The 22,674-nt window shown below is 41.2% G+C and overlaps 1 protein-coding gene across 2 annotated transcripts; it reads right to left on the bottom strand.

Annotated features, from left to right (window-relative positions):
- Positions 1 to 1,180: 1,180 nt before the first annotated feature.
- On the bottom strand, positions 1,181 to 12,394 carry tmtc4 (transmembrane O-mannosyltransferase targeting cadherins 4). Of its 2 annotated transcripts, none has more exons than XM_010784760.1 (19): positions 12,310 to 12,394; positions 11,909 to 12,031; positions 11,583 to 11,786; positions 11,299 to 11,414; positions 9,570 to 9,786; positions 6,665 to 6,752; positions 6,380 to 6,480; positions 5,995 to 6,087; positions 5,644 to 5,805; positions 5,222 to 5,424; positions 4,715 to 4,889; positions 4,198 to 4,329; positions 4,029 to 4,108; positions 3,826 to 3,933; positions 3,559 to 3,700; positions 3,223 to 3,337; positions 1,823 to 1,935; positions 1,618 to 1,687; positions 1,181 to 1,429 (listed from the first exon to the last, which is right to left on the bottom strand). In XM_010784760.1, the coding sequence occupies exons 3-19, from the start codon at positions 11,742 to 11,744 to the stop codon at positions 1,281 to 1,283; spliced, it is 2,226 nt and encodes a 741-aa protein (XP_010783062.1). In that variant the 5' UTR covers positions 11,745 to 11,786; positions 11,909 to 12,031; positions 12,310 to 12,394; the 3' UTR covers positions 1,181 to 1,280. The 2 variants fall into 2 exon arrangements, with proteins under 2 accessions (XP_010783062.1, XP_010783056.1); XM_010784754.1 differs by lacking the exon at positions 12,310 to 12,394 and adding an exon at positions 12,136 to 12,303.
- Between the last annotated feature and the right edge of the window lie 10,280 nt (positions 12,395 to 22,674).

Raw genomic sequence — 22,674 nt, forward strand, 5'->3', positions numbered from 1 at the left:
CAGTTGAGCAACAAGGACATTTCATCATGTGACATTAGTTGCATATTTAGGAGTTCACATAGAGAGGACATCGATGGTCGTGTGTCCTGTGGGCCCCCCCGACGTGCGTATCAGTAACATCTTCCAAGCATCAAAGCATCAACTGGTGTATTGTACTGTATGTGTAAACAAACTGAGCGGCCCCGAAAGCAAAGCCATACCAGCCCGCCAGAGCTTCAAAAGTTCTCTTCAAGCTGTAGGAAGCAGGTGAAAAAATAGGAGTGCGTTGAACTTTGACCCCGGGTGCACACTTGTTGACTGATGTTTCACACTGGGGTCGCCTTTTCCTTCAGCCGCATTCTTCAAGAAGAGCAGGCCTGTGTGTGAGTATGTGTGTGCGTGCATGCATGGTCCCCGGGGAGATCATCCCCTTCTCCCTTTGAAGGCTCTGTGCTATAGAGCTGTTTTCATACAGCACCGGCCATGGGCTTCCTGTCTCAGCTGACCCCTCGTCTCCTCGCGGACACTTCAGAAAAACTTCCCGGCACAAACACCTTTCTCCTATTAACTACAGAGGCTTTTAGGAGCAGGAGAGGGTAAAGGGGGTTCAGAAGCTCGTGGGTGCCATCCCACTCAGGAACAAAGAGACGGGCATTCAAAAACAAACATGCTAACGACATTAGCCCACCAGTCAGCAGTAACCAGCTGAAGCCTCTCAGCGACACTCAGCTGTGTTTTTACTGCTTAAATAAAGACTACATTGTGTCTGTGCGCAGATTGATTTCTTGGTCCAAGCTATGGCTGCTTTTGAGTATAGGGACATTTGGAACTGAACCTGAAAAAGGGCCAAATCAAATACAATTTACAACAGATTCTCTGGATGCATGGTGCTCCGTCCAGCTGACACAACACAGGGTAAGAGATGAAAAGAGGATGGGGTTCACCATGGATCAGTTCCACATGGCCTTCAAACGAAGCAACATAACAGCACAGCGCAGACGACCATGTAACCAGCTCAGGCATCCAGCACACCTGCCTATAAACACTTCATACCCATGAAATTAAATTAGATACTTGGTACACAAACAGCCTCATACTTCAAAAAGTCTCGAATAATAGTAAAAGCTACAACAGGACAACCTGCAACTGTGACACATATTAACCCCCCCCTCCCCCAATAAAACCAAACAAGAGCCTGATACACAGATCAAGTTCTTTATTTCTAAATGGTAAGTAAATTATAATAAGTGGAACAATGTAAAAATGTGTTTTACGGCAGGCAGGGGTCCCAATAGGCTCCCTCAGGGTGTGGGCTGTTTGAGCTGGTCCAGTTTGCGTCGGAGCATTTTGTAGTTGTCTCTGGTCCCAGGAGCCTCAGGGTCCAACTTTAGAGACAGTTCATAGTGTTTCTTCGCCAGCTCTAGCTTTCCCCAGCGATGATACAGAACAGCTGAGGAAAAATAGATTAAAGCTGAGAAGGAGCAACCATTGTGATGGTTTACAGCCATTCATAAAAGGGTGAAGGTAGGCTGCAAAATAATGCTTCTGCTATCAAACACAGTTGTTATTTTATCTTTTGATCACCCAGAATCTTTCATGAACTCTGTAAAAAATGTGTGGTACAACCAAGTAGCTTACCTAAATTGCCATGGCAACTAGCAGAATTTGGGTTGATCCGGAGTGCAAGGAGGAAGAAGCCTTCAGACTCCTGAGGACAAAGAAAAAAGACTGTTTTATTATTACTATAACTATGACTGACTTTTGGAAGACATGTTCGTAATAAGATCATCAATATAAATATATAGATATTCTGTGTTGAAATGTTTCTAAGACAGTGACTGACCTTATATTTCTGTGATTTCCCCAGGACGTTGGCCAATGAAAACATGATAGTGTGGTCGTTGGGGAGGAGCTTCAGAGCCTCTCGGCCGATCAGCTCAGCCTGACCCAGGTTACCTTAAAGACAGAGCAGACAAGGACCAACATATGTCAATACACACACACTACAAATACAGCTTGGATGTACAAACACTTAAAATGAGTGTGACTTACATATCATGGTAAACTAAACGGCTGTGTTAACATTCATACACATTTAACAACTATAATACTATAATAAGAGCTGCTGAGACGAGAATCTGATTTTATTTGTCAGCAGTGTCTAGAGGAGAGTTTTTCCCCCTCCACGGTTTAGTCTCCTAATTAAGGTTGAACACAAGGCCCACTGGGTTATTGATCTCTGTCACAGACCCGTCTGATGTCTGGCCAGAAATTGAAAGGCAGAGAGAGAGAGAGAGACAGAAAGAGAGACAGACAGAAAGACAATGGCCGTCACGTCCTGAGTCATGGCCTGTGCCCTTCAGACACAGCGTGCCAACATGTGAGTACATGTGTGACTGTGTCTGAGCGCCTGAATCTACACTGATTCCTCCTTTTGTTTGTGTAATGATCAAAACAAAAGAGCGGTCGTGAACAACAAAGAGAAAAGAATATTCCCAATTCCTTGCTTTTTGAAAATGACACCTATTGTTCTTCTTTTCTCTCTTTTTTGTTTGTTTGGTGGGGAACAGGGGAGAGGGGTAGAATTATTTATGTCAGATTTGGGGAACAAATGCGGAGGGGGGACTCTGAGGGGGCGCTGTTCTGGCTGTGCTTGCCCACGTTTGATCAGGAACATACTGGACGCTGATTGGACGGTTCCAGTGCCCTCCTGGGAGACTCCGCCCCCGCGGGAGCTGCTTCTGACAAAACGGCTCGAGCGTTTGGAAATCAGAGCATTCTCCACACGGCAGGGAAGAGTGCCTTCAAAACTCACAACACAAAGCTTTAATACATAAATTTCAAGCATTGCTGATTCCTGCTCTTCCGGTCTAATCTTGTTGGCTATTTAGATTTCCTGCCTTTCCAGAATAACAACGCTGTGATTTTTGGCTGTTAATGCTGAAACAAGCTGCACCCACAACAGAGAGATCTTTCAAAGTAAAGAGACTGATACATGAAAACCAATTCACAAATGGATAAAGCTTATTATTTTGTCATTTTATATTTATTATTACTTAATTATAATATGTTTGATGTGAAGCATTCTTTAGTAGCATGAACAAAGTGTCAATCTGGGTTTAAAAAGACTCTCGAATAGGTATAGCAGGTTCCAATCTTCATGTGTGAAGGTTATATTAAATCACTACACATTTTTATACTGTACGACAAGCATGTATGTGTGTGTACCCATGTTGTCAGTACCAGTGTTGTCCAGCAGTATGACCATGTTGTTCCATGCCAGGCTGTGGTCTGGCTTGAGCACGGTTGCGTTCCTCCATGCGTTCAGGGCATCCACATTTCTGTTCAGGTCAGCATACTGTCAAGACAAGAGAGAAATATCGTTATAAAAATTCTCCTTTATTGATGTATCGGTCCCCAAACAGATGTATATGTGTAATTGTATGTACATGTTAGAGTCCTGGTTGTAGAGGAGCACCATTAAACTGACTATGAATCTAGTTTCCGTTTGTAAAAGGAGAGACTCTGTTTTTTTTAAAAGCAGCACTGCCTAACCATGATTAGACCCTGGAGTCTCACCAAGCGTCCTAGATTATAGTAGCAGTCTGGGTATTTCTTGCGGAAGCGGATGGCATTCCAATAGCTCTTCTCTGCTGCCTCGAACCTCTGCAGGCTGTTCTGAACTATACCCAGATTCATCCAAGCTGCTGCAAAGTCAGGCCTGCATGGAATAAGAAAAATACAATGCTATAAGAAGGGAGCTTTTTTTTAAAGATATTCCATGTTGGAATCAATTAAATGAAGGTCTGGTCTGTAACAAAAAGTAGATTATTTTGGGCGACATACTGAATAGAAACAGCTTTGGACAGCAGATGCTCCGCCTCGATCAGTTCATTCCTCTCCTTCAGGATGTTCCCCAGGTTGTTCATAGCATGGACATAGGTAGGATGAAGGCTGAAAGACACAGAAAAATGCACTTAACACGACTCAGCCCTCACTCACATGTACTGCCATTATACATCCAGCTGATTTCTTGTGAGGAGACATACCTGACTGCCTCTCTGTAATATGCGATAGCAGCAGTAGAGTTTCCTCTGTCGGCCAGGTTCTTACCAACATTATAATGCACCTGAGGAATAAGTGATAAGGCATGAGAGAGAGACTTGAATTGTGTGGCCTCAATGTATTGACCAATGCTGTGAAAAAGAAAAGATTTACCTTGGCATTGAGTGGACAGACAGACAGGGCATTGGTGAAGAGGCTTTGCTCTGACCGCCACTGGTGACTGCGGAGAGCACAGCGAGCTACATACACACACAACAGTCCGAGCACCGACACACACAGTGGCTTCTTGAATGGGAAAGGAAAGAAACAAACAGAAAAAGACAACATGTATTAACATATAGTGTTAATCAATATAGCCTTGATGCATAAAAATCAATTATCTGTGACTCAGAGTTAACAGCCTGCAAATATATCTATGGGACACATGGACACCACCTGCTGTTATCTTCCCTTTATAGGTGAGTCATTAGTCATTCCTCATGCCTGTACCTGCTCTGCATCACTGAATCAATAAAGCTGCCTAAACAGGTGGTGAAATAAGAAGTTTGAAACCAGGACCTGTTAGATTGTATAAATAGAAGGGTCACTGAGTTGTCATATTACACTCTGAGGTTTAACAGGGTGTGGAATCCTGTTTTTAGTGTATTATCTTAGTATGATTTAGCTCTACCCTGTATTTGGGCCAGCGGCAGCAGCAGTGTCCCACAGAGTAGGCCAGCAGCAGGCAGTATCCAGCTGAAGACAGGTAGAGAACTCTCTCAGCAACGACGAAGCCCACCCTGAAAAAGATGTTGCAAGCCGGCAGAAAAGGGACCACCAGCAGCACCAGGCCCAAGGTCAGTGTCCTGAGGAAGAGGACATAGAGTGAGGATTATATACATTCAATGACACTCAAAAAGGGCAGTGTATGGTGAAGAATTAAGTTAGGATAAAATATTCAGGTTCAATAAAAACTACTCCAAAAATCATCCTGAACATAGAAACTTTCCCTGTGAAGCACACACTCGTTGGTATGTCTCTAAACCAACAGAGAATTTTTAAAACTCAATCGAGACGTGGAGCTCTGGTCACACTGCAGTAGACATGGTACAATTTTCATAATCAAGTGTGAGTCTGGAGAGGCCAACATGTACTTCCTCTCGTCTACAGCGAGGGTGAGATGGCTGTTCTCGCTTACCTCCTCCTCTGGCTGTCCTGCGAGCATAAGGCTTGGCTTATCAAGCCTATCAGGATGCACCAGAGCAGCAGCAGCCATACCATCCTCCAATCAGTGGCTGACTTAATGAGAGGCACACAGCCCATGGACCAATCAAAACACAGCCACCAGGGACACAGCAGCAGCCAGGCATTCAGAGAGTAGTAGTAATTATAGTTCACTATCTGCCAATCAAAGAGGAACAGGAGGGGTGGAGAATGGGAGAGAGTAAGGAAACATGAGAAGAAAAGCATTTCAAATCCAATCACTATCTTTCATTGGACAATTCATTGTAACACAGATCCTAACGTATTTCTAATGAGGATCAAATTGTGTCGAGCTTTAGTGTGTGATTAAATAATGCTTTTCACATTAAATAACCTCAAGAAGAAAATCATACTTACTCTTAGAAATATATTTTCTGCAAATGAGGCAGGGTTGTCTACTTCAGTGAATGCTGGTGGTCCTGTTCCCATGATCCTCCAGCGTGCATAGAGCATTGAGAGTCCTCCAAGACCCATGAGAGCTAATCGTGTAAGCAACCCCGTTCGCAATATCTCACTTACCTGTCAGAAAATATAACCACATGTCATTGACAGATAAATATCCACGCTTCGTAGTTACTTGTAAGTGCCATTTCAGGACTACAATTCAGTCAAAATCATATTGCTTTACATAGAAAATGTATGTGATGTGACATTAGTGCATACTTTATGACATAAAGGAGAGGGGGGGGTATATAAACTGTAACTCACATTGAGCGGGTTCTTCCTGAGGAGTAGCCTCTGGCTGAGTTCATACACATTAACATTACAGATCAGAAGGACATCAAAGGCTGCATTTACGCCCTGAAGGAATATACATGAAGGAGGAAGCAGAAACGGCATTTAAAATGTATATAGGTCAGCAAAAGTAAAGGATCTTTAGCTCCTATCATACATGTGAAAAACATGACATTGCTCACGTGAGCAAGAAGAACAAGAAGACATCAATTGGTGTTTTCATTAGGTGGTAACATATTTATATTTATCATGTGTAATTTGGAAGGATTTTCTTTTAACATTGTTCTTACTGGATCTGATAAAATCATCAACTCACAACAAAATGGCTTTGAAATAAATAAATATATATTTGTTTTACCAAGACTGTGATGCCTTGTTCTTTACAGAGCATCGCTGCAGCACACAGCAAGAGGCTGACCACAACCCACTGGACAGAAAACCTGTCATCTCTGTCACTCCCTGTGAACACAAAGCCGAAACCAAGCCCGTTACGGACAGTTAGGGCTCAAATTGCATGAGTTCAAACAGATGGATTTAAAAAGAAGTAGCTCCACGATGTTTGATTCTGACACTACGGCAGATATGGACAGGCTTTTGAAGTGCACTATTAAAGTGTACATGAAGAATCAAACTTGTTAAATACCTCGGTTGAAAGCTTTACAGTAGGTGAGGAAAGACAGCTGGAAGAACAGAGCGCACAAAAGATCTGCTCGACCCACTATACCAGCCACCTAGTGATACCGAGAAAAATAAACATAAAGAGCAACATAATTAAAGATGCGATATGAAAGGCAGAAGTTTCTCTACCAAGTATACATTGGAAAACATCATCATCATCATATGCATCCCTTCATTAATTTCCACATGATGTATTACATTCCTTACATCACACCACTTATTTTGCACAGGGCATCCGGTTACTAATTGAAGATTATTAACAGAGATAGGAAACATCTCTCATTACCAGCATTACCACCTGTAGGTGTGTGTGTTGTTTACAGTGTGTGGGTACAGTATGGTAGGCATCCCGGGGTTGCCTGCTTTGATACATACAGTGGGCCTAAGCCAACAGTCCGCCTGCCTCCCACCCCCCAGGTCTCACCCAGCCCTTGACCTGCATGATTAAAGAGAATGGAGAGGGGGAATGCTGCTTTCCAGCCAGGCTTTGCAGCAAACACACACGTGCTGGCTGGTTAATAAGCATCCCAACACTAGGGCTGTGCATCTTCACTGGTCTCACGATTCGATTCGATTACGATTATCCTGTCAACGATTCGATTCAATTCGATATCCCGATGCATACCAATGCGTTGCATCCTCAATTTTCTATATTACTGCACATGGCTTATTTTTCATCAATGCATACATGCAGTAAATACATATGAACTCTCTTTTTATTATTTAGAAAGTGCTTCAGAAATCAATAACATAAATGTCTTGACATTAATTTATAAACCAAAATGAATGAATTGTATAGGTCTAGCCTCCCTATATCTGTGTGTGAAGTTGTTCCATCCTCAAAAACAAAAAAATAATGCTTCTGCAGTCTAGCTGCAGCTTCTAGCAACAGTCTTCTGTTAAAAAAAGGACACTGAATGTCCTGAATGTGGCATCACACACAGGACTTGAGTCCGAACACAGCAGACAACAGGAGTATTTACAATAGCATAATTAATATACAAACAAAAATACTGCATGTGAGTACACACTTACATTATCTGTCTTACTGTTACATAAATCCCATGAATGTATGAGATTAAGTTCATTATATCTCAGTGATTAAGTGAATAATAAAGTTTCTATCGGTTCACTATCAGCCTGTCACTCATTATTTTCAGGGAGGGGGCGGGGTTTGGAGGAACGGAGAGGAGACGGTGATCGCGGAAGCTTTTTTCCTCCTTCCTTCACAAACTTTACACACGTACTGTATATATCGTCTGAAAATTGCTAGAGGACATTCATACTCTGCAATCCAAGACTTAATTAAATCCACCAAAAACCTGACATGATTGTAACTCGATTATTTTTGAAAAACATAAATCCCTGTGTCTCTGAGCCGCAGCGACACGGAGTGATTCAGAGCCGGTCCTTCTGTTGGTTCTGGACTGGTGTTCTTGTGTTGGTGGATAAAGCAGACTGCTCCGTGTTTGGTGTTGCTGTCACGTCTGTTCCCTGATCTCTGCGTCACCGACCGATTTGATATTAAAGTGACAGAAAAAAAACGTTATAGTAAAGCCGCGGCCGGAAAATTACTACGCTATAATCGATTATCTTCCGTCACTGCATCGATACCGAATCGTCCACGTCCGCATCGCAATGCATCGTAGAAACGATTATTTTTCAACACCCCTACCCAACACAACTAATAATCAGGCCGTGCTACCACTCGCACCTTGGCCCTGCACTGCCAGCTGAGACCAGGCTTTTGTTCTTGGCATGGAACCACTGCATGTTTAGTATTAAAACCTCCCGACTAGCATGTCAAGATGCCATGATGGGCTGCTGTAGGGCATCCATGTTGATAATAAAAGTGTATATGTAGCCCAAAAGCACAAACAGTGAATTGTCTCAAGGAGCTGTACATGCATGTTGTGACCCAGCCCACGTTCAAAGCCAGATTTGGAGCCAACATGATTTGGCAACTGGTGCATCAGGATATAGAAGGGGAATAAGCTGATGTAAATATGACTGTTTCTACTTGCCCTGATGTGTCATGAGTTCAAACACGTGTGAGTGTTGTTGGTTCACCATGATTAATGAAACATTTCAACATTTTTTAAATGCATTGTGGCCAATTATGGTGTTATATGGTCCATTTGCTACATACTGTGTTAAAAGAAATGGAAGGCAAAGCAACATGTGAGAGAATATGCAGGGGAAATCTATTGAAGCAATATAATATAACATCTTTAAAATGAATTTGAAAATAAATTGCACATTAAAATATAAATTGCTTGGAGGATAAATCATAAAAACATTGATGTTAAAAACACATTATGTTTCTATAAAGGGCAACAGTTGCACAATGTCAGGTTTTGTCATACTGTGTTACTTAAAGAGAAAATGTTCAAAAGAGCTTCCAAGCCCGTCCAGCATGCTGCTTATTTTTTCTATAAAACAATGTTTTGAAACATTTCTGAAACATTGAACGGTGTCAAAAAAAGTATGTTGTTTTTCTTTTTGCTGTATTTGTTCATTAGTGAATCTTTGCAGCATTTTCTTTTATGACACCATTATTTAATTCTCTGGGTTGTCTGAAAAGTTTTGAGAGGACAAGCATTTGATTTTGTTCAAACTAAAAACAGCTTTGGTTTTTGTGTCAGCCGACTTCAGATATGGCTGTATTTTTTCTAGATATAAAGAAAGATAACAAAATTGTAAATGTGAATCAGTATGCACCATACAGTATAAATCTTCTACTGACATTAGAGAATTATTCTACTGCTTTGAGTACTAACAATATAGTCCGTCCTGCATGTAGGAAGGATGAGGATGTACTTAATATAAATAAACAAAACATATTTTTTTTCAACTTGAACTCCACTTACACTTTCTGTGTGGACGGGGTGTGCGGCAAACAAGAGGGCAGCAAGCAGAGAGGTCTTGGGAGCGTTGTTCAGTATCCTACCATTCTCATCATGGGCCAGTCCACCAATCAGTATAGCAAACATGTCAATCATGAGGGCAGATATGACAGCATGGAGGATGATGTTCAGCACATGGAAGCCAACAGGGTGCAAGCCTCCCGCCAAGAGGTAGTTCAACCTGCAAGAGCAAGAGAGGGAAATACCTGACCATAAGTGAATGGCAGATTTAGGAAAGTACAGATATATTTGAGGGTGGTAAGAGCTAAGTGAAAGCAGTGATAGGGCAGTGTGGGAAAAAAAGAAGTGTGGAAAGGTGTGTTGTATTTGTAGGAACTTTTATAAAGGACAGTGACCTTGGTGCTGTCAGCGGATAGCACAGTTATCTTAAGTGTGCTTAATTGACATCTGCACCTCACTAAGACTTCATTAAGCAGTAAGAGAGAATGGGAAAAGAGTCCTTATAAGAGACTTATCCATGTGACAACCTGCAACAGTTCCATGCAGCACTAGACTCAGACCAGTGTTTACTGATACACATGTTCTGTGATGCCTCTGAGCACGTCTCCCACCTACACAGAGAACGAGGAGGGCAGCATCGTGGTCACCTTTGTCAAAGTAAGGTCATTCGAACCCCTAGGCAGCCCTGAGTTAAATGCTTCCCTAAATGGAGCTAAACGTTGCAAAGCAAGCTGCTTTAAAATTAGCCCACTATTGTCTTTCTCCTGTGGTCAAATGCAACCACAGTGTTAACGTGGATGAAGGCTAAATCTATCCACGTGAAAGTATCTGTGGGCACAGGGAGCTGACAGGTCTGCGCACTCAGCATATGTAGACTCTCCTAGGAACCTTGCACACAACAAAACCTGAGGTAGGACATTAGCAGAATTGACCGGGCCGCACCAGTGGCACCAAGGCCCATTTATTTCCCCTACAAACACAGAGAGAGAGAGAGTGGACTGATAGGGCCCCAGCTAAATCTGGGGTGAAAGGCAGAGAGACAGATGACTTACTTCTGTGATCCCTCCAAAATCCACAGTGACTAGAACGTCATTACCTGTGACAAACTGAATGCTTACCCTTGCACCAGAGTTTGACGAATATGTGCAGCTTATATGTGTCAGGAGGAAGACGACGCCACGCAGTCCTTGACCTTTCCCACAGAGCACACTTAGCTGCTCATTCAGGACTAAAACCACCAACTTTGTCACCAAGGGCCTAAGCAAGTGTTTAAAGGAATTAGGAAAAGCCTTTGCATATTATGGGGCAGCTAGGTCATAAGCAAGCACCACTACAGCTGCACAGACTGCTGTAAATGGAAAACCAACTGAATAAGGCCAAAAAAGCAGACATACCCACTGCCAGCCTGAGCTTTTTTAACCTCAAAACAAATGAATGTACAATTTTAAAATCAATGTGCAGTTAGATGAAATGTCCATTCAACTACTTGCTTTGTTTAGAAGCACTTGAAATTAATCATATACAAATCATGTGTATTTGGAGAGCTGTAAGAAGTTCAAAATATAGGTTGTTATGCCAGAGTCCTTGTTTTCCTAAATTGCTAGGGGAATACAGCACTTCTATAACAGGCACCACTCATTAAGTGTTGACAGCTGACCAGGAACAAGTATATTTTTGGTAACTTTGGTCTATCATTAGTGTTTGCACTCATACAGTAGATATGTGTCCTTACCTAAATGTAAGGACAGTGAGAGGTCGGTAGGATTTGTGACTAGAGTTGCTACTCAGGTTGCTTCCCCAGAAGTCATTGCTCCAGATGTTGTTCAGGGGTGTTGTTGGTTTCAAGTCCTGGAACAAAAACATAACATTTGACATTAAAATGTGCAGAACGCCACTGTTAATGCTGCAAAGGCAATGTAATAAAAACAATATAAGTTTTGCAATACAAGAGATTACATCAATGTTCTTTTTTCAAATGTGAACATGCTTGCATTACTGCAGGAAAAAACAACCTACCTTGTTGTTGATAATTGCTTCAGAATCATCAAACACAAACTCCCCGTCATGACTGTTCATGAAGCACAGCAGTGCCACCAGGGCAACAGTGACCCTGGCTTGGACTGGTGCGAGCTTTGGGAGGGGTATTTGGCCATCCCAATAAACTTCAGACAATGCCATGATGTGGCGGGTCTTAGGTCATTCTGTATCATCACCTAGTCCCTGAGGGAGTGAGTGCAGAGAGACACCGCCATATTATACAGCTGATACAGCCGTGTGTTATAAAAAAGTGCGAACATGCATAATAAAGAAACACTGTCTTTTTACAATGGGTTGATTCATACCTTATCTTTTGAGAGGCATATTGTGAGAGGTCACAGTGTCTTCTTTAACTCCCATGTTAGCTTCTTCACCAGCTGGCTAACTAGCAAATGTTAACTCACCACAAAATGAGCCAACATTCGTACCTGCACACAAACATGGAGATTAGCTTTGCACTTTTTTACAAAGAGGTTTAATGATTACGCATGATGAGTGACACATGACGCTGTAACGTGAAGGGTAACGTTACCTGTGTTAGCATACTAGTAAGTCTTCTTATCGGGTGCATTTACCATGAATACGGCATAAACATGACATGCACTTGGTAACAGCAATATCCGTTCTACGGTTTCTGTTCTTAATATTTTGTGAAGATCATCAGTCAAAAAATACAGCCCCTGCAAGGAGCCGAGGAGCAACTCACCGTTGTAAACAAATATCACGCTCGGGCTGCAACACTTCCTGTCCAGCGGTCACGTGTTCATTTTCAGCCAATAGTTGAATGCTGTAGTCTTCTTCTTCTTCTCCTCCTCCTTGTGGTGTGCACTGTGCAGTAAGTGGAGTAGATTCACATAGGCCACATACAAACTGCATATTGAGCATATTTTGAAAGCTCTTACAGGTTTAACTGGGAAAAACTAGCACATGATGCCATTTAGTCTGTCAGGTAACGTGTATTGCTCATACAATACATTTGAAAAATCTAACTGATAGTTATTATGAAAAGATAAAAGCTCTTCAACCTGTCTTGCGCATGTGTCCTTCAAAAGGACTTACATAGTATCTTAATGGTCTACTTAATCAGAACAGTTTGCTTTACAATAGATCTATTTTCGCCACACCTTCCACCTCTCACTGTTTCTCTTTGACCTACAACTAGCTTCCCAGTTTAGCATGAAACAAAGTTCAGTTATTATCTGTCTTTCATATTAATTTGTTTTCAATCCTACCACTTTAAAGCTAACCACTTTAGATATGAGGAACTCAACACATCAGATTACAAGATGATTTAAAGCTGTGTTAACTGCTCGACAAGTGATTTATTTTGTGTTAATGCATGGTAACTTGGTCATGTATAAAATGACAAAGTGCTTTAATAAATCTACTTACAGGAGCAATAATTACCGCAGTGAAGTAACTGTTTCATGTAGATTGTTGTAAACAAGATTTTCAGCTTCAAATAATCTCCATGTTATGCATGGATCTGTCCTTGATTTTTAATCTGTACACTCTAATAAAAAAATTAATTTACATGAACAATTATGTTACTTTTGACATGGGATTATGTTATTAGGACTATGCTAAATTCAGTCTCACAACAAAAATGCAACACCAGAGGAGAGAACATGCATATAGCTAACCATTTGGCCATAGATAAATCATTCCTTCATCTCTTTTTCAAATATCATGTCCTTTGACAAACCAAGTGTCATTACATTATATGTATTTCACAGGGTAGGCAGAGTAGAGAGATAACTTTGAAACATAATTTCAAATTCATAATCTATTCACTAAGGAAACTGATACACAAGCTTCTTCTTTAATGACGGAGAATGTTCAACTTTAGCCAGCTTTTATCTTGCATTGGCCTCAACTGAAAGTGAAAGTGTTTGTCAGTGTTGGTGCCATGCTTTACTTAGTCAGTGCGCAGAAAGAATTATGGCTCTGTGTCTGTATTCCTCTGTCATAGACTGCGTGGTTGAAGTCTCAAACACTAGTAATCTGTTGTCTGTCATATATGTTAATGGATAGAAGTGGTAATGGAAAGATGATTGTCTTTAAGAATTAGAGGTGCTTATGTTATTGAGGCCCATAGCAGGCCTTAGGATTTTGTGCTCCACTTCACCTGTCATTGCTTAAGGAAGACTAGGAATCTCCCTAATGGCCAGAGCCAGGGGCCCAGGGCGACGAGGGGGGAAATGTTGTCAAGGGCACATTCTCAGACCTTAAAAATGGGTCTTAGGGTTGGTTAGAGAAGCAGACACTTATTCAGCAAGAAAGCACATAATTCAGGCCATGTTTCAAAACATCATACTTATGGGAACTACCAGTTGGGTGAAGCTTCAAGGTTTTACTCAAAATGTTCAAATCAGTTCAGAGCGCTCATATTATACAGAATTTACTCCGTTTTTGCATCTGGCCTTAATATTACAAGCTGGAGCTAAATGTTCCCTTTCCCAGCAAGAACATGGATATGTAACAGAAACACTTAGTACCCAAAAAATCCCTAATTACCACTCCATGCAAAATGCATGAAGTATGGATTTCATCTCCTGGTTCTTCACCCATGTCCGTCAGTTGGTATTCATGTTATTAGCATCACTTCCAGTGGGCTGGTCAGGGCGGGGTAGTGGAGATAATGAGGGAGGATGTCCCAGAACCACCAATAGAAGATCTAGTGGCCCAAATGCAGGGAGACAGGGCTGACAGTGGAGTCCCTGTCAGAGAGGGTCTACTGTTTTTGTGATCACGCAGAAGGTGACAGACATTGATTGTGTGCAGTCTGACAGAGAATCACAGCAGAAAGGAAAGGTCAGGGTCAAATGGCGTGAAAGCGAAGAAATGGTTAAGCATCACGCAATGTCCTCAAATGAATGATGCAGCCTGCATGTGTTTTTCATCATTAGCTGTTAATCTCAGTTGGAACAATTGTCTTTTCTCTGATCTCAGCGGGAGATATACAGCGATATACTCCAAAGCTTTGTTTATGAAAGAAAATGTTTACTAATGAAGAGCAAAATGTATACTTGTAAAACATGCTTTGTGTGAAATATTATACATTTCTTAAAGATTACAGATCTGGCAAAAATAGATGTACTAGAACAACTTTTTGCACCCGGGACAAAAATAATCTCATGGGCTAATGTGTGTTTATCCCCTTCAGACCTTAAACATGAAATATGTATGGGTTTAAGCCAATGAAAATGCATTGTATTACATTTTGACTTCTGCCTTGTTACTGAGTACAGTCGAACTTAAACTCAAAGAGTGAACAACTTTTGGATATGCAAATATATAACCTTACTTTCTGTTCTGGGTGTGTTGTTGACATACTTACAATATCCACTTACTTTGAAGATTTTCTTCTGCATGAACATCACAGAAATAGTATTTGGTTTGTCCATTCTGGGCTTCTGTTGAAAAAAGACAGACTATGTGGAAGATGTCCCTCCTTATGTAGATATGAAGGGTTTATTCAAAGCTAACCAAAACAAAACAATTCATATTTTAAAGTGAATACACACTATGAAAACACAGGAATGCATATAATATTCAGTTTCTGCTTATATATCCTCCTGAATCCGGCACACTGGCCCTTTAAGACAATGAAGAACTTACCTAATTTGAAGGTGGTGGACATAATAGAGAAATATTTTGGCATAAAATTGATTGATTTGAAATTACACAGGAAGAAAACGGTCAAAAAATCTTGTGAGTCGTAACATTTTCTTTCTTGGAACGTGGCCATGCTAAGAGTCAAAGTGAGTACTCGTCCTTGGACAAGGTGCTCTTCTGCTGCAATGGTCATTCAAACATAGTCAGTAAAGCAAGACCTTACACAGAACAACAAATAGCCAAACCGGTGGTTTTGAACGGCGTCCTTTATAATTTAGGAGTGGTGAATGCTGCATATTTGCATTAGGCATGCAGTAAGTCTTTTACAGCCCAGTGAATAAGGTAAAACCAACTCCTTGTTCTGCTTGCTCTCTTTTTCGAAGCGAGAAGCATTTCATTTCTGACTGTCGACAACTTCCCCTTCATTAAAGAGACTGGTCTCCAAAGTGTTCTTGGAAAACATTCCTATTTTTGTCTGGGTGACAGAGGTGGAACAGACATCTACAACAAAGGTGAGTGAGATATAATTGACTGTAAACCAAGTACTAAGTCACCGCTTGTCATAAGCCCTGTCTGAACCTCTTTAAAAGGCGCTCTTCACTCATTATTTTGGTAAAGCTGTAAGCCTCACCTTTTCTGATCAAAAGTTTCTTAATATCACTATCCCTCAAAACTTATCCTTAAAGACAGTATTGTATCGTTATACGTGCTTCATCTCCTCTAAAGTTCTTGTAAGCGACTATTGATGCGGTGGAGCTGAACTGTCTTCTTTTGAAATGCTCACCTCAAAGGTGCTGAATCCAAATCTCTACACGATTGAGCTGAGCCACGGGGACTTCACGTGGAAAATCAAACGCTGTTTCAAGCACTTCCAAGCTCTTCATCAGGAGCTGCTGATGTTCAAGGCTCTCTAAAGCTCCCCCTGCCAACCTGCATGTAAGAACTGCTAATTTGCCCACCTTTTGTCACTCACTTACATATGCAGCACACAAAACCCCAACACACACACACTGTATAGAGTGTGCAGAATTACACAAGACGTAGACACAGATACATGCACAAAACTGACTTTAAGCAAGAATCCTATTTATACCAGTCCTTCCTCTCTGATATCCCTGAGTGTTCATCTCACAGCTGATGGTAACAGTTTCTCTTCAGCTCACTCTCCTTTCCTTCTGTTCAGCAGCTTGGAAAAATACAGCATGTTCTTGCAGACATTGAAAATTCATTTATATAACAAGACCAGTGAAGGATTTCAAAAAACTACTTCTAGCCGAACGAAAGCAGAGTTTAGTTTGGCATACTGTACATTGGTATACTGGGATTTGGAGAGAATTCAGTCTTTTGTTAAATCAGTTGACCTCTCAAACTGAATGCTGCAAGCTCCCCAAAGTTAGATGATGCACCATTTCAACCTTCAAAATCACTATCAGGTAAACATGATGTGAAAGCGTTGTGTGGCTTTACTTATTATTACTTTTCCTCGTATAATGTATGTTGGCGGGCCCTGGGACTCAGGCTTTTCATTGCAAACAACTAGCTTTTAAATGACAATACAATCTTTGACTTCTTTTAATGTTTGAGTTAAACAGAGCTTTTATTTAACATGTATTATCCTATATGTTGTTCCCTTAAATACTTCTGAAGATAACATGCAATGAATGTAGCAGAACCTGAGTGAAACTTTCATACATTCGCATTATTAATATCAGTGCTGTAATTTCAGGATCTTTGGAAAAAACTTTTTAGGCAATGCATGCACTCTACAGCTGAATGGAAAACAGCTGGACTCTGTCTGACGGATGGAGGACAACCTACAAATCCTTCAAAAACACCGTTCACAGGATCCATCCAGCGACCATAAGTGCGGCTATTTACAGTCAAAGCCTTGAATGACATCAATGCAGTAAACTCCATTGAAGGTGATCCATCTACTCTTTAATTAGGTGTGAAAGCTAACAGTAATTTCATCCTTGTCAGAGTTGTGTGGCCTGCATGAGGAGAGTATCTTCACAGAGGACGCTGATGGAGAATAGCTTGCATTAATGAGGGGACACACAGCAGGCAGGAGCAAAGAAACTATCACTTTAAGAGCTAAGATGGCCGCTAATATCCATTGCCTAAAGAAAAAAAAGCGATGAGGTGACACATTATAATAATGATGCATAACTGCAAAGTAAGCATTTTACAGTAAAACAAGGTAAATTTGTTCTTAAAGAATATGTGTGACTAACTAGAGGTACTATTTTCTGCTGAAAAGTTTGCAGCTTCATTAGGCTGCCAATGTGTCACAGAGAACTTCATTCTTTTCAAAGACTTCAGAGGAAATTGGTCTTTGCTGTTTCTTTTATTTTGCTGTTTCCTTTTGGCAAGAGGAGAAGATGAGTCTATTATATTTCATAACGCTTAGCATTGCAGTCTGTGTGTTTTTCCTGGACCTTTGGACGTCAGTCAGATCTCCTTTGTAAGCAATAAGCTTGTTTCATTTTAGTGTGGAAAATGCAGAGGATGATACAAACTAAATAAGATGTATTATCTAAATTATAAATGCACAAGTTTAAAGATGCTTCTTATAGCCGTATTTATAGAAATGAAAATGTAAACTATGCTTTCTATGCCACTAGTCCTTTATGCGTTTTACTTTTGAAGTCATGGGTTCATCTTGAAGCGTAGGGCGAACAACACAAATCCAGCGCGAACACATTGGTGTAGTACTTGAGGGAATAGAAGGTAAGAGAAGGAATAATTACACACTATTCTGTGTTAGCCTTAGTCCGTATCTCACTTAATATGCATATAAACGCCATGTTTTATGAAGCTCCCATATTCATGATTGCGTGTGTCATTCCTTACATCTGTGTAAAAAATGGATTCAGCTTTCTACACACTGAATTGTGTGTGTGTGAGTGTGATTCTGTGCACTTTGTAGATGGCTGGTGGGGATGGTATCTTTTGTTCTCTACATGAGGCCGAAGGACAGCCAGGTGGGGATGGTGATCCTCTATGATAAGGGCTTTTTTACATCAACATGAGCCACCCAGGAGACTGGCGTCCATCATGCAGTCACCATTGAGAACCTCTGCAGGCAGGCATCTGTTCTTATTGTATTTACATTTTTTGCTGTGATGGCATAGCTACACATTTGTGCTGACTGCACTCCAGCACAGATTACTTGTGTGGTGTGTTTTACAGTATATCTCTGTATGCATGTCACAAAGGTCACATACATATTGTGTGGGAAAATCACATGCTGTCTCCATCAGGCTTTACCAACAAAGCTGTACTGGACTTAAAACAGAAATGTGTTGGCGCAAGAAATGAATCCTCTGTAAAAACTATAGCATGCAAGGTGGTTATTGTGCCTATTGGCAATATACCATATTTATATTCATATTTATTCCTTTCTTCTAGGAAGCAGAGGCAAGACTTTGACCTTATAGGACCACCACTATGACAATCACAAACAATTATATATTTTAATAATTATATATATTCTATAAACTGGAGCCAATTACCAGCCAGCCAATACAAAAAAACACATAATAAGCAAATCATGCCTCGACTGCATCGAGCATAAACTAAAGATTCTTCCAGGCGGTTTGAGACTGGATAATGTTGAAGGACAGTAATGTTCAAAAGTTCTTAAATTAAAATGGTTTGCAATCCTAAATGGGAGATGTGGGATATATGAACTCACCATCTCTGCTATCAAAATACTAGCAAGTCGTGCGCTTTGTCTGCTCCTGCAAACCAGGCTGATGACAGCACTGATCCTTTAGCATGTATTGAATAATGTATTATTCTGCAGAAACAAAACAAAAAGGTTCTGTAAGTAGTGTGGAAATACATTTGGCCAAGTTAAGCAAGAGAATGTTATCAGTACTGCTCCAGTATTCAAATATATAAGACATATTCAGAAAAACATGTCACCATAATTATAATCATGAAAACATCCATCCGATACTTGTAATTGGGCCAGGGCCGCTTTTCTTATTCCTACTACTGCACTTTTTGCACATTAGCTAAGATCACACCCATCTTCAAACTTTTGATCTCAAATACACACCTTTAATGTTTTGTGGCTTCATTGTTGTGAAATGAATGCCCAGCAAATTACTCAAAACAGCCGTTGTTATAGTCCCCACTACAGCAGGTGTCTCCAGGACCACATGTTTTCATCATGACAACAACACACAGACAAGGTAAAAGCAATACCAGCCACACTGTCACAGCTTGTCATAACTAAACTTTGAGACAGTCAACAACTGCCACAATTCCTCAACACCTGCAGTAGTCAAAGCTCCTCTCTAGACACAGACGGATATTAAGTACTGTCCAATTCCATCAACTTTACCCAGGGCCTCCACAGGTGTCTATGGCCCTGCATTGGAGAGTGACAGAGCCATCATAACACATCACAGCTCAGAGAGGAAGAGTGGCAGCGCCCAGCTAGCCTACTGTACATCGAAGGCCCCCCGGGTGAGAAGATGGGGTGGGCGCTAGGTCAATCGCTGGATGCCTGGGAAGATACTTTTAGGGAATGAAAGAACATTTTGTCGGCATCTGACCCCCACAGGGTTCTTCCTTACAAGGGTCAGGATATAGACCAGGGTAATGTTTGATGAATTGTGTGACCAGAGGGGGGATGTAGAAAGAAAAAAAAAGGATGTGTGAGATTGGGCAGTGGTTAGGTGGATTTTTTTTCTGTACTGTGGTCCCTGCTGGTGCCCTCTCCCTGGTGTTGCTCACAAAAGTGTTCCGCCAAAAACCCTCTCGTCGCCATTGGCACCCCAGGCCCTGCCATGATTGACACCCTGTCACATTATCTTATGACAGCGCTGGTGGAGAGAGAGTGCTGAGGAGTGATACTGGGAAGTGGCTGGGGACTTGAACACACACAGTCACACACACATGCTTACACACACACCTACAAATACAGTAGAAACAACACATCCTAAGGAGCTTCCACACACTTGAGCTGTGTATTAAAAGCACATATCAGCCATGGTGTGTGAATGTGTGTGTGTATGTGTTCAGGCTCCAGAGGCAGAATTTACCAAACACTGGGGAAGATTCATGGAGGGACGCAGATGTTTTGTACATCTTGATGCAGAGACGTGCTATTTTAGGCAGCAGGGTGTATGGTACAGTCCACTGATTTCTTTATGAGATGAGCATCATTTCCTATGGCTGGAGGTAGCTCCAGGCTTTTATTTATGTCATTATGTACCCAAGAGATGCTTCATTATAGCAATGTAACATCTCTGGCATACGTGCTGAGGAGATGTAAATCAGCAAAGAGCACTACAAATAGATGAAAGTCAAGCAAAGAGAGTTAAAAGTTGATCGCATCTTTGTTCTAAAGTTAATTTGATGTGAAGCATCAAGACAAACAGTTTTGCCGCTTGGGAATGCATATTCAAAGCATTGGGCTACATTATGTGCATTGATGCAAAATTCATATCTTCGATCTAATTGAATGTACATTTTTGTTTCATTTCTTTAAACTGACCCTTGCACACAGTTTTCCAGGAACCCCAGCAACTTAACCTGCAGTTTGATGGCAGAAAAACTATTTTTGCTTTTGGTTCCAGCACCCCAAGGAGACTTTGCTCATTAGGAATATAGAGGCATCTTGATGTTGTAGCAAATTCGGTCCCTCTTAACAAAGTTTTTGCTTTTGACTTTTCAGCCTAATCTTTATGCATATACCCATCAATGGGAATTGTTCTTCCTGATTTGTGTTTTTGGAGTTTCTCCCTTTCTGGGACTGTTTGAGCAGCCATAGCCAGGTCAAGGCTGCATGCAGATATCCTACGTGTGCTTCTCTTTACTTCACAATAGATAGATTTGATAACTTCTGGAAGTAGATCCGAAACTGCCACACAGTTTTTCAACAACTAACTTATTTTAACACTTATTTACCATGAAACCTCACAGTATGACTCTACACTGATATACGATAAAAATATGATATGTTGCAGGCTTCAGTTTTCGACAGCCGTTGGTACGGACAGGTTGATGTTCTCAGGTCTCTAAGTAGAACGGACAGTGGTAACCCTTTCTGTAAATGGGACTTGCAGGGAGCCATTGCCAGCAGTGGGCCACCAATGTTTGTCCACACGAGTATGACCCTTTGGAGGGCCAGGTCAGGGCAGGCAGGCCAGGAACAGCTGGGTTAGGATGATGGGTGTCACACCACAGCACACGTCAAAACCCAGACAAGCTTCTGACAGCTGGATGACATTGAACTGGGAGTTTTTGAGGTCATCTTTATTCCCAGTATATTTCCAATAAACCAAAAAATATGATATTTTACAGAATGTTGAATGTAGTACTTTTGGTTGTATTGTTTACCACCTGTAAACTAAACCGGTCATTGGCAAATCATTTTGAGATGCATTTTTCCCCATCAATTATTTGGCAGGTGTATTGAGCAGAGTCAGTCCAATATGCAGTCCCCATTAGCATGAGGGGCCCACTTTAAGGGTTGATATTCATCCACCTCCGTCTCTCACACTGAGAGACTGAGGCTAATCTCCTATGGTACCCCCTAACCGCCTATTGCCAGTCTTTCCATTTCCTACCCCCCCTCTCTCTTACCCCCTTTTCCCCTCTGGAGGCCTGCATTAAACATAAAGACTCTTCATGGATGAGTGAGTCAACAAATTACCACAGCCAATAAATGGGAAAAATGATCTGCCTCTCTATATGCCACCAGTCTCTTATTCTCTCTTTTCTCTTTTCCCCTTTACTGTTTTACTCCCTTTTCCCTCCCCCTTACCTTAGTGACATCCATTAGGTTATTGTCCCAGGCTTTTAAATAAACATGATCTTAGCCTGAGCTTCTCTTTATTGCATTTAGTTAGAGCATCCCTCCTCATGCTCGACTGGTTGTGTCCATCAGCTCAGGGGAGCCTGACTTTCCGTACAAAATCCCAGCTAATACACATGAAGCTGCTACAGCTGTTGGTCTAACCTTTGAGTGTCTCCTAAGGAGCACAGTGATATTTGCACTTAATACAATTATGCCTACCAGGAGAATATGCCGCTGACATTTGCCATTTGTCAAGTTGAGGTGGCAGTGAGGCTTTATGAGTCATTAGCGTTCAGGGTACAGTTGAGAGTTCCTTAGCCTGGGGTCGCCTATTATACTGTACATGGGAGCAGTCTTTGTAAAGATCATAACTGCCACGTTAAATAAAATGATTTATTTCACCCTTATACATGCATTGTGCTAATTCTGTGTTTTCTGTATTCAACACAACATGAAGTAAAAGATTACTTAAATCGAACACAGTGCCAATTCACAGTGGCAGTTAGTGTCAAAGCACACCTCGAGCTGGATAGTGGTCATTTTGTAGCAGCTTTTTGCTCATGTTTCTGGAGCAATATGTTGACAATACTCTTTCTCTGCCATTCTAGTTTGCTTCCAAAGTAAAAACACAAATTA

The sequence above is a fragment of the Notothenia coriiceps genome, unplaced genomic scaffold (assembly GCF_000735185.1).
Source record: "Notothenia coriiceps isolate Sejong01 unplaced genomic scaffold, NC01 NC01_scaffold00000724, whole genome shotgun sequence".
NCBI lineage: Eukaryota > Metazoa > Chordata > Actinopteri > Perciformes > Nototheniidae > Notothenia > Notothenia coriiceps.